The sequence below is a fragment of the Colletotrichum phormii genome (genome assembly GCF_030913505.1).
Source record: "Colletotrichum phormii strain CBS 102054 chromosome Unknown BDP81scaffold_7, whole genome shotgun sequence".
NCBI classification, from domain to species: Eukaryota; Fungi; Ascomycota; class Sordariomycetes; order Glomerellales; family Glomerellaceae; genus Colletotrichum; species Colletotrichum phormii.
The window spans coordinates 1969725-1982260 of NW_026851449.1; the positions used below are offsets into that span (position 1 = coordinate 1969725).

The 12536-nt window shown below is 50.6% G+C and overlaps 3 protein-coding genes across 3 annotated transcripts; 1 reads left to right on the forward strand and 2 right to left on the reverse strand.

Annotated features, from left to right (window-relative positions):
- Nucleotides 1-2963: 2963 nt before the first annotated feature.
- Nucleotides 2964-4465, reverse strand: BDP81DRAFT_372061 (uncharacterized protein; the record flags this gene model as incomplete). The annotated part of the gene is made up of 3 exons (XM_060586645.1): nucleotides 2964-3705; nucleotides 3775-4085; nucleotides 4151-4465. The coding sequence occupies 3 exons, from the start codon at nucleotides 4463-4465 to the stop codon at nucleotides 2985-2987; spliced, it is 1347 nt and encodes a 448-aa protein (XP_060447151.1). The 3' UTR covers nucleotides 2964-2984.
- Nucleotides 4466-5957: 1492 nt separating this feature from the next.
- On the reverse strand, nucleotides 5958-7480 carry BDP81DRAFT_315985 (FAD dependent oxidoreductase; the record flags this gene model as incomplete). The annotated part of the gene is made up of 2 exons (XM_060584127.1): nucleotides 5958-7196; nucleotides 7295-7480. 2 exons carry the CDS (start codon nucleotides 7478-7480, stop codon nucleotides 5958-5960), a joined length of 1425 nt encoding a protein of 474 aa, XP_060447152.1.
- A 1681-nt stretch (nucleotides 7481-9161) lies between these two features.
- Nucleotides 9162-10362, forward strand: BDP81DRAFT_305116 (uncharacterized protein; the record flags this gene model as incomplete). Its single annotated transcript, XM_060583154.1, has 6 exons — nucleotides 9162-9332; nucleotides 9412-9646; nucleotides 9717-9869; nucleotides 9924-10041; nucleotides 10107-10202; nucleotides 10278-10362. Coding segments are annotated over 6 exons (858 nt in total), but the record flags the coding sequence as incomplete, so codon positions are not given.
- Nucleotides 10363-12536: the final 2174 nt, after the last annotated feature.

Genomic DNA, 12536 nt, shown 5'->3' on the forward strand with positions numbered 1-12536 from the left:
GAGCTGTAGCCTCTCTCTGTGATTGAAGGTCATCTGCCTCAGCTATAGTAAGGCTCCCTCCTTGCCTAAGACGAGTTTTCTTAGATCTCCGCCGTCGGCTAAGTAGATTATTCTCCTCCCGAAGGGTTTTGTTCTCAGCCTCTAGAAGAGCATTACGATGCATCATAGCTAGTGTCCCTTTGAGGATATGGTTAACTGCGTTATTAGCTAGTGTTAGCGAGCTATTTGGATAATTTAAGATTCGATCTTTAATCAAAGTTGACTGAGAATTTGCCTCTATTGGGTTGTTTGGTATCTGAGAAGTCCACGCTAGGGGTGTTGCTGGGAGAGACCCTGGGGGCGTTGGAGTGTGTAACTTCACATCTAGCTTCGAACATGGTGACCAGGCAACAAAGGATATGTTCAGGATCAGGACTTGTATATAGGATGGACTCGAGCCGGGCTCTAGGACAGACTTCCCATAGCTTCTTCAGCAATTAACTTCGTATCAGGATTAACATCCGCTTTCAGCTACTACCTTGACAAGACTACGATTGATCATCGAAGCCTTACCTACCCTTACGATTGACAGACATAGCTTCCCTGAAGCTATCCCCGACTACGATTACTGTTACCAGTTCCGCAGCCTCAACTTCTGCAAACTACCCCTACGACTAGCTGGCCGTAACAGAGAGGTAATATTGGCCTACAACGATAATATATAGCGGAACCCTATTCACGATTGCCAGGCTGCGTCATTTTCGTGTTTGAACACCTTTCAGCACTCGTGATAACCATTCCGAATACAATCTAGCCCATCATAAACCCAGTCTCATCAAAGTTATAGATATCGGAGTCTACAATACCGTACTTCGCAATTATTGTTGGAATAGGCCTACATTAGGCAGCAGGAGGTTGCTGCCGCGGTCCGTTCCAGCCACGGTGGTCCGTGTGGCTCAGCCACACGAGGGTGGTATACCCCAGACTTCCTGCCGCCGCTGGCACCGGGTTAGACTTCCACTCAAAAACAACAACAAGAACAAGCAATATCACCACTACAGTCGGTGATCGTTGCTACCCACGATACTCGAGTATTTTCCTTTTCCACCTGTGAATCCAACAATTATATTCGCCACAAGGCGAAACCACGCGTTTATTACATCTAGATCTTCGCATTAGGCCCTCTTATAATCATACTTGCGAAAAAAGCACATCCGGAGCTATAGTTGTCGCTTAACGAAGTTCGAAGCCCAGCGCTTCCCAACTAGGGGCGCGTCGCGGTCGGCAAGTAGTCGATTAGCCATTGCTTCTACACCACTGATCCGGGGAGGAAACGATCGGGAACCTAGGTTGAGGATATATTCAACTAGCTTCTCCTCTTCAAGCTCCGTCAATTTGCGTGAGTTAGGTATAGTATCTTGTCGTGCAGGTGTGCCTTTTAATCGGGTGCCTAGGGTCCTAAGGGGGACTGAATAGATTCTTGCTGCGGCTTGAATGCTGAGTTTAGGGTTTTTTTGGATAGCCTCGACTGCTAAGTTTAATTGGGCCTCTTTGTTTTGTGACGACATGATTATTTGTGGCGTGATATGTATTAGAAGGGAGGAGGAAGGATGAACGCGGTTAGGTGGGCAGCTCGCTTGTCTGGGCAGCTCGCTTATCAAGTACGTTATAGGTAGTTAGTTTATTATATAAGTTACTTTATCGCGGTGGCTTTTTATTCATTAGTTATGCTTTTAAGTTAAAGCGGTAATAACAATTAAATAAGAAGCTATAGTTACAAGTCCCTTATTAACTTACTTATAGTTATACGATAGTGTTACGGCCAGCTAGTCGTAGGGGTAGTTTGCAGAAGTTGAGGCTGCGGAACTGGTAACAGTAATCGTAGTCGGGGATAGCTTCAGGGAAGCTATGTCTGTCAATCGTAAGGGTGGGTAAGGCTTCGGTGATCAATCGTAGTCTTGTCAAGGTAGTAGCTGAAAGCGGATGTTAATCCTGATACGAAGTTAATTGCTGAAGAGCTATGGAAGGTTGTCCTAGAGTCCAGCTCAAGTCCATCCTTATATACAAGTCCTGATCCTGAACATGTCCCTTGTCCCTTGGGTCGTCTTGGGTCATTCTGATCCAGAATGATCGTTTAGCCCCCAAGTCGTGTTGGATCATATTGATCCCAAATGATCCTTATCTTATCATCACGTGACTTGTACCATAGTTCTTCCGTTCCGTGAGAGGGTGCCTTGTGTCCCCTTGTCCTGTGCATGTATGGCGTATCGTAACCGTCGTAAGCCTGCGGGGCAGGCCCTGTTCTTGGTCGTGCATGTTGGGTCGTAACATTAAGGCTAGCTATCATCGTCAGGTCCCCTACCCCTCATATATCGCACATAAGGCGGTCGATCCAGAATATGAATACTTCGATTAGGTTAATAGATACTCTATAAGTACTTTATAATTACTATTATTAACTAGATTCTTAGGAATAACTTTAATACGTAAAGTATACTAGTTAATCAAAACCACTTTTATAAAGATAAGGTCCCCTATACCGCCCTCTTTATTATACACACGCTTTAGAATACCGTGCGCATATCTAACTAGGACCGCTATAAATAAGACGTACGTCGTTATTTTACTATTACTTTATCGCTACTCATGTTCTTTATTAATAATATATAGGCCTATATGTTACGGCCAGCTAGTCGTAGGGTGTTACGAGCTGGACAAGGCAACCAACTGTGGCACAAAGCAAAAGCTTCGATAATGATGACTCCGGCATCATTGTCCCTTGTTCTGCATTATATAGCTACGCGCCCACAGTGACAGGTTGCGGCGGGCGTAACAAATGCAGAACAAGGGACAATGATGCCGGAGTCATCATTATCGAAGCTTTTGCCTTGTGCCACAGTTGGTTGCCTTGTCCAGCTCGTAACACTGCTCCTCCCTCGACGTGTACTCCCTACGCTGTATATATATCTGAGCTACTCCTTTGTTGCTTGGACTCCTTACTACCTCTAACTAGCCCCTATCCGGGAGGCCTCTGACACCTGGGGCCGTGTTGAACCGGATAGCCTTGATAGGGGCAGTGACCCGGACTCAGGAAGTCCGAGGGCGCTCAATCCTCCGATCCTGACAAACCACACGCCAGTATTTGGACGACATCCAGCTAAGATACGTACAACTCGCTGGTTGGGGTCCACGGTCGCGTACGTATCCACAAGCGTGTCTTCTGTCATTTCGGTTCGCACACGATACCCCGTCATGCTCTGGGCGTAGTAGACGTACACCGGGTACTCCCGAGCAGGACGGTAACTAGTGTCGTACATGTCATGGTTGGCACCGGTCTTGTCCTTTCCGAGGAGGTATGCCAGATAGTCGTTGAGTTCCTGACCACCCAGCCAATTGGCACGGAGACCGGGCACGTTGTGTCGCTCTAGCTGACCAATGTTCCATATGAGACCGGAGGGAACCTGCTGGTCGGGGTGGCCGTACTCCTGGACGTTCCAAGTGCCTTGAAAATCGACACCAGCAACGTTCAGATACTGGCGATAACTGTTGATTGAGGTAGTCAAGTCCCCGTTCCCGTAGAGGAAATGAAGACTGATCTGATCTGGAATGGAGTTGTTTGATTTAATGAATTCAGCCCATCGCGAGAAATAGTGTTCGACGCCGTGCGAAAAGTTTGGCAGATGACCGTACGAAGGCCCGATGACTTTGGCGTTGGGAAAGTCCCTCCTACGGAATGATTAGCTGAGAGAACTTTGGTTTTAGATGTTGAGCCAAGCTTAGAGCCCCCCAACTAACATGATCTTGTAATAGGCGTGGCCGCAGTACTCTAGCCATCTATCGATTCCGCGATCAAGGAAGTCAACATTGTCTATTTCATTCCAAAGGTCCCACCAAATGTTGTCGACCATGCCATCCTGCTTCAATAGAGCAAATAAAGTGTCGAGGAAGTTGTCAAAGTCTTGATAGCTTCCGCCGTCGCCTGGCATCGGCGTCTCGGCGAAATTGGGGTACGAATCAGTCCCCCACATGTCGTGGATCATGATCTGGAAGTTTCCTCCACGACTTCGTGTCACCTGGTAAGCAGACTTGAGGTACTCGTAACGTCCCTGCCCCAATCATCAGCAAAGATCGGGGTACAAGTGACTACCTAGTACGTTTACATGCAACTTACCATGAATTCGTTCAGTCCTCGCGTCCATCCGCGGCGGGGGTCAGCTAGCTGGGAACCACCAGATCTCATATTCCAGAATTTGATATCAGATAGCCAGTGGTCGGGGATCTGGTCCGGGTTGCTTGGGATGCCTAGTAAAACGCCCGAAGCCATGTGTCGTGGAGTACCGATGTTGTCGTTCAGCCAGACGTATGAAGAACCAGAAAGATCCCTCTTTTGGATGATAGAATTGGATAAAGGCTCCGGAGTGCCCAGAACTGCGCCCAGAATCGGCGATACCAGGCCCCATAGGAGGAACAAAGCATTTCGAGTCATGGTGTTTGTAACTCTAGCGTGCTGACTCTGCTTGAGATAAGACTTGAGAAAATCCTGTCGTGGATAACATATCAAATGAGCCGTGATCGAGGGATCAAGAGGGACTTTATACGACGCTACTCTTTCTTCAAGGTCCTGATATCTCAAGTAAAATCACAACATCTCAAATTACTAACACCGCAATTTTTCAATGACACCTGACGTACCTACAGGAAGAGTCTTAGACATACAAAGGTGGCAGATGAATCACATAGGGATCTATCAATGTTGATTCTATAGGACAGCATCACCACACTTCGGCCCTGGGTGCATGCCAAGCCCGGTGGGGATTTGCCCGGTTGGCGTCCGGTGCACAATGCTTATTGTGTCGTGCCGGTAGTAGGTAGTTCGAGAATGAGAGGAACCGTCATTGGTTTACTGCCTCTAGCGAGCACGCAGTACTACCCCGTCCAGGAGCGGTTATGGTGATGCTCGGTAGAAACAGGGACGGCGGGGGCGGGGTACTCAAGTGGTCCCTTCGGCTCAAGCGAGGGCAAGCTTGGAAATAAGACAATCGAAACTACTGGTTCTCGCAGGCTTCATATCCCCAAGTATTGGATCCAAATACTTCCCTCTAATCAGCTGTATGCATCTTGATAGCAAAAGTATTGTGCACTTGTGGCTATGCACCTTTACCGAAGGTATGTGAATAGGTCTGGCTCACATGCGTCTCTACTTTCTATTTCCTTCTTGGTTGTCTGATCGATTGATTAGATTGATTGGATTACGTCAAAGGCTCCAGTCGATTCGCGCCTTATCAGGTTAAATAATCTCTGATCATCACTCGCAAACCTGGTCCGCGGTTGAACGAAAGCTCCATCATGGAACTAGGCGGGGCTGACCCAGGCACGGCGCCGAACGGAGCATCCGCGCGGGAATACCGTGGAGCGGACAGTAATGGGACAGGAACTGGAGGCGTGGTAGATAATATCCTGTGAGGACTACACGTATTTAAAAACGACTTGCGTCTTCTTTTTGCCAACTTATATATTTTCATTATCTCCAAAATACACACAGAGCACCCTAGACCAGTAAAAAGCCCTTCATTGCCATCTCTACCATGAAGTTCATCCAAGTAAATGCACTCCTGGGTAAGTCAGTTGGAACTCCTCTCCGGAAGTTCTTGGAATACTAACTCTTGATCCATGACAGCGTCAATGGCCATCGCGGCTCCCGTTAAGCAAGAAGCGCGCACCGAAACAGGAGCTGGCCTCGAAACACGTCAGGGCTACGAGTGCGACTGGTCTTCTGGTCCCTTGGGCGGATGTCCTTAAGATCATAATGATCTTATTGCCTACGCTACACCGGTCCGAGATGGACCATATCAGAGGCACTCTTTCTGATTCAAGTCTCGGAACCCTCATAGCCTTCACTCTATGTTTTCGGTCTTGGCCATCTCAATTGGAGGACTTGATTAATTATTACGTACATTTTGAAGCCTCAGATAACTCATTTACAAACCATCAATCAACTTGGGCAATATGACATTGTTGTACTCCCAGACCACAGTCGAGAAGCCTGCAGAGAAGGCTGCTCCCGTGTACCAGGTGGAGCGGCGACCTTGAAGAGCCGTCTGTCTCTGAATGAACCCAGCGCGGAGCTCTTCGCCAGGAACGCGAGGATGCATCTTGCCATGGTTCGCAAAAGCAACAAAGCTGAGTGTGCCGTTGGAAACAGGGACGGTCCCGGCCTCAATCAAGTTGTCAATGGAGTCGGCGATGACAGCCTTGATGCTCTCCAAGGTATCCTCATCCGTGCCGACGGCCGTGAACTGGAAAAGGTCCTTTGTGCCACCGATGTAGTCGATGCGGCCCACCTGAGAGGGAGTAGGGAAGACGGTGTAGTTGGTCGAACCAGAGGCCGGCGACCTGTTGGAGTAGGCGGTGCTGGTCTGCAGCGAAGGGTGGCGGAGGATGCCGGCGTAGACGGTGGTGAACTCGATCTTGTCAAAGACGTCTGTCTCCGTCTCGTCCGGGCTGAAGGGCGCGAGGCTCTCGGGGGTCGGCTCGAAGGCGATGAGTAGGCGCTTTGCGTTGATGCAGGTGAGGGTGCCATCGGCGCCGGCGACCTTCACGGAGACACCCTCGTCGGTACGTTGGGCCGTAGAGACGACGGTGCTGGAGTAGAGGACGTCGTTGCCGAGGAACTTAGCAACGCTCTCGTAAAGCTCGTAGAGGCGACCGGAGGCCGGGACTGCTGCGGCGGCGGTTCCCAGCAGAGCTCTTACCATGGGGACTCCGGAGGCCTGCATGACGAACAAGGTCGGCACGTCCATGGTGTCACCGAGACCCTGGGCCGTGGAATCCCAGATTTGGGGTACGGCGGCGGCGATGTCGTACTTTTCGACAAACTCGCGGAAGGGCATGACCAGGTCATCCGGAATGGCGTCGGCCTCGGGGAAGTTCTCGAAGCCCGGGAGGATGATATCCTCGTACTTCTCGAGGACGTCGAGGTACCTCTGCAGCGCGGGGTACATGGCGTCTGAAGAGGGTGCGGTCCAGCCCGTTACTGGTGAGCCCGTTTTGAAGTCGACGTACTTGTAGTCGAGCGTGGTGAACTGCATCAACCCGCTCGTTGAGACGTTCATGCGCTTCGGGAAGTCAAAAGTGTCTTTGTATTCCATCCATGCCTGGACACCGACGTTGATGGACTTGTTGGAGTCCGCATCGTAGTAGAAAGCCGTGTGACCACCCTTCAAAAGAAAATCAGTTACGATATTTTATGGTGACCGAACGGATTTGAGGAGCAGCATCGAAGAAGAGAAGGTTGAAAGAAGAGGATGTAACTCACAAGTTGGCTGGCCTTCTCCACGACAACCACACTCTGATCATGGTCCCTCAACCACACGGCGGCATGCGAACCAGCGGCACCACCGCCGACAACGACAACGTCCCGAGAGATAGTGTGGTTGCAGCAGCTCAACCCAGCCACGCCCTGTGCCACCAATGTGGCGACAAGGCTTGCACCCGCACGCATCTTGCTAGAACGCATATTGACCGAGAAAGTGCGAATGATTCACAGAGTGTACACTAACACGTGGTTTCCTGGAATGCGGCAGTGCTTCAAGTGTGGTAAGGTGACCGGTACTGAAACGCACATCTACGGCAAGTCTGCAGAATCTCAGGACTTTAAATCGAGTGATCACAATGCATATAGCATAACACAACATCCAACTCCCGATGGTTGAAGACTGCATCTGCATAGACTACCTACATGACTTCCCGAATAAGTAAGAGTATCTCGGTTGGTGGAATCAATCGTCTTGGCCGCCCGCCATTCTCGCCGACATGGAGTCTTCACCCCGCATTGGACCAACGGCCGCTGCATGCCGGAGATTGCAATGTGACCGATGGATCCTAGACAGGTGAACCAAATCGTGGAACTTTGTTGGATGTCACATTGATTTTGTCCAACCAACAAGTCCAACAACGAGAGAGTACCAGCATCTTTCAAAGATGGTGTGATAACATTGTACCTAGAGGGGTTTTGAGCCAGGATCTGAGGACAGAATGCTCCGCTTTGGTGACCGGGGCCCCGAGCCCGGCCGTCCGAATGAGTTGAACCATCAACCAACAAGCCAGGTGGATGGTTACCGGGGGTCAAATGCAGGGGCACGGCGCAAACATCGTCCGCAGTCCCACCCGGGCCGATGGCCTCGATTACCCGAGCCAGCTCATGCATTCGAATTCTGCGTGAATTGCATGATCCCCGGTCGACATTGATAGATGAAGAATGAGGGCCGGTTGTGGCGTTGTCGGTATACTTCCGAATCACCGCATCTTTGTCTCGAAATGGATGTGGAAGGATTGGTTTGGAAATTCAATATTGACTTGCATTTTGTTTGCTACTTTTATTGTGGGAAGTATACTCCACGATGAGCAGCACCATGATATCCCACCTTCGCATAGGTCCAACTACGCCAGTGCACGCGGCCCGTGGCTAGATCGGACTGGGCCGGATCGTCTGGCCTGTTCACATTGAGGTTTGATGACCCCGGCGTTCGATGACCATGCTTTGCGATGAGATTCGTTGCGACCTGGGCATTCAAGTCTTGACACCATCACAGAGTCACTGTTCGCCCCACGATCTTGGCAAATGAAAAACATGTGGCAATGCACTGCCCAGAAATCCCGGTATCTTCAACCCCTTTCTCTCCCCTGTGCCACACCAACACAGGTTCTTCAAGATTGCGCGTTGGAAAACCGTCACCAGCATCGTTGTGGATCCCTCGGAGGATGGAACTTACGAATCGAGCGATAGTCTCGCAAAAAATAACGTCCTCCAACAGCAGCACATGCCGGTCCTCTTTCTTCTTACTGGGAGTCGAGATATCACTAACTAATGGCTGACTCCTGGTGAGGTTAGGTTGTGACAGGTTGTGACAAAGTGCAGGGTGAAAATTTTTTCTTCTTCCTCTTGAGCCTAAATTCGGGGAACGTCGAAGAAGGGCGCATGAAGCCAAGATAGGCAAGTCGTGGGGCCAAGCCGAGGCTGAAGAGAAGAAGTTTTGTAGCCAGAAGGATGGGTACCTGAGAGTCTTGAGTCTTTGTCTGGGCCGCTAAAAACAGGCAATTGTGGGAAAAGATGGATGTCTAGTTCATCGCCGTCACCGGTGCTTTCTTTCTCAGCTCTCCGCATTTACAGTCATGAAGTAACGATGGATGAGTTTCCTCCTGAGTACGTCAATGCCAGCAACGCAGGGCGGATCGTCGGGGTGGTTGGAGTTTTTCACTTCCTCGCCTTGGCATTCGTCTCGCTCCGCATATATGCTCGGCTGGTGTTTCTCAGGGTCTTTGGAGCCGAAGATGCCCTCATTGTTGCAGCCGCAGTAGGTCTACGTTCTACAGGTGGTTCAATGACCATCTGAAGTCGAAGGTTGAGTGATTACTAAGTAGAAGAAAACATAGATCTTCGCCCTTGTCTCTTGGGTTTGCCTAGTTCTTCAGATACCGTACGGCCTCGGCCGCCACGGCACGACCATACCGACCGAAGATAGAATCGAGTTCGAACAAATATCCTTCTGGAAGACGGTCTTGTCAGATGGTGTTGCCATGGGGCTGCTCAGGGTTTCGATGGCGATTAGCTTGCTAAGGCTTAAGAGGGACCTGCAATGGTATCGCTGGTCTCTGTACGCCGTGATCGGTACGTCTGATGGCGAAGAGTCTTTCTGCCATTGTTTGTACCTCAGAAATCCAATCATTGACACTCGTAGGATTTGTCGTGGCGTATTCAATTCAAGCAATTGCTTGGCTATTCGTCTACTGCACCCCATATTCGGGCTGGTGGGAGTTCCAATGGATGAACCCCTTTGATCCAAGGTGTCACGACTTCAACCTGTTCATCAACCTGACATACTGGAATATCTGTGAGTCCAACCAGGTATCGGCCTCCAACGAATTCTGACTCAATATCTTGTTAGCCTGCAACATCTTCACTGACATTTGCTTGGGGGCGCTTCCGATTCCTATCATCTGGCATCTGAAAATGAGATTTCGCGTCCGCCTTTACGTCATAGGTATTCTCAATCTTGGTTACTTGTAAGTATTGACGATTATCTGCTATTTGCCAAGTTTAACAACCGCTGACGTTGGTCTTGATCCAGCGCCATTATCATGGGCATACTCAAGGCTGTGTTCATGTTGACCACGGGTGGAAATCCAGATGCTATTTTTGACTATTGGGTTCATTTCTGGCAGAAGTACGTATAACCTGCCCCTTTCTTCTGCATTATCGTGTGTTGTGTCATCATATGCTAACTCTGTTGTGCAACCAGTCTCCAACTTAACATCGGCATCATCGCAGCCTGCGCCTCCTACCTCAAGCCCCTTTTCGGCCGCCTGTTGAAGATCAACAGCTCAGTAGGCTACTCCCCAAGCAACGAGCGCTACGGTCGAAGCGGACAGACTCCCCTCGGCGCCGGTGCCTCGCGTAGCAATGCGTACGCGAGCGATAACAAGAGGGGCAGCAGAATCCCGCTGGATCGCAGTATACATGACGAGTTCGAGATGCACACCAAGAGCGATTGCGTCGTGACCGGAGCATATGTGTCTGGCATCGTTGCGAGAGGTGACGCCGTGCGCTCGCCGGTCGCTATGGAAGGCCGATGCTCTGCTGAAGCTGTGTATGCTGGGGCTTTGCCTTCTGATACGAATAGCGAGGAGATCATACTGCAAAAGAAGCATGGGCGTGGGATTGTCTGTAAGAGAGACTTCAGTGTCAAGTATAGCGAGAATGATGGATTTGAGCCGGCGGGCTCCTCTCAGTTGTGATGGATGTGGCAAGGGGTCATTCAATAGTTTTTGGCAGAAGATGTAGTAGTCGTCACTCATTCCTAGGAAGGTGAATCTACAAGGGGATCCTCGAAACCGCCAGCTGACGATTCCCATGAAGTTCTCTGTTTCCAGGGGGGTTTCTCCCAATCTCCAAAAGTCCTATCTACTTGTCGCAGCGTTAAGAGCAGTCGTGCATCCTACAGCAAGTCTCGTCCAGCCGGAAGTGGTCATGATGTTGCTTCTTTCCGGTCTGACTGATGTTTGATATTACAATGAGAACATACCCACACTTTAGCAATTAAACGGTTCGCCATCTACACAATCTCAAGCTTCATACCGAGCACTAGTTGTCACACCAGTGAAGGCGCCTCTGAGATTTTCACGAGGAGGCCGTAGATGCTCAGCATCTTGCAACGAGTCTTGGTCGTGCCAGACACGAATGCCGGCGCGAAACCTCGGCACTTGTCAGCTATCAGCTACATCGAGTACCGGAAATGCGATGATCTCGGACCCGGCACCAGACCAGCACCAAGCCGTTGGGTTCTGACAAGCTGAGATCTGCTAGAGGCCACGGGTACGCGTTATCGGGTCACACGTGGAACCAGTGGAAGAACTGTCGAAGCGGATTCCATCGGCGCGAGCCACTGGCAACGTTGCAGCATGTCAGCAGTTGGCGAGGTTTAGTAAAAAGCGCGCGCCGGACCCACGCGCCAACCCGTCTGATGACGCACATGCATGATGCACGGCGCCGTGAAGGGTCCCTTCACTTTGCCAACTCTCAACTCGCTGCACGTCGGTCCGAGTGGAAGAGCTTGCCATGAGCAGCCGTTAGCCACGTCCAACGGCAGTGGCTAAACAGATTTGAAGAAGGTGGCCGTGGCAGAATCATTTCGCCGAATGCGTGGAAGGACAAAGCTCTTTTCCTCGGGAAATCTCTAGTCTGATGTCTTCAGGTAAATACTTGCACCGCACTAGTGAAACACAAACTCAGGAAAGCAAGGTAATCTCGCCAATCGTCGGTTGATCTGCAAATCATAAGGTTATCGAATTCAAGGAAAGACCCTGATCTTCGGCCCGCCATCGAGGACAATGGAAGTCTCATAGATGGCCGTCGAGCCGTCGTTCCCCTCCCCCGCAGAAGGTTCCCAGATGCTTTCCTCATGTAAGCGAGAGTCCAAAGCACATGATTGGCGGCGTGGGAAATTCCTTCCCAAACTGGCAGCCAGCAGACGGGCCCACCCCGGTCTGAGCGCCCGGGTCCGTTCGTCGGTCGTCTCGGTGGGAAAGTGGGGTTTCTTTGGGTGGTCTCGATCCGGGAAGGAGGACTGCCAGTGGTTGTCGACTGGTTCTTGCCTTGTGACAAAAGCGATCTTAGCTCCTGCTCTGCGCAGGCTGCACGTCATCCGCCACTTTCCTCCGAACCGCTAAACTGGCGGGTTATTGGTTCTGTAGTTCTTGCCTGATTGTTGTTGGGCAGGCAAGAGATACAGAAAGGCAGGAGGCGGGGTGACGGAGGACCTTCCTTCTCCCGCCGGCATCAAAGCTAGCGTTGCTGGCTGGAACTTGGGGCGGCTGACTGGCGACTTCCGTGTTCAGGTGAAGAACATGTGGTCTGCCTGGCTGGCAGGAGCCATGAGAAAGGAGCCTGACGGGAGTGCTCTGGCTCCTGCCTGCCATCTCGCCCGGTTCCTTCCATTTTATCAGTGATGTTCGAGGTCGCCATTAGATAATCGGGGCCATTACTTAAACCACCAAATACT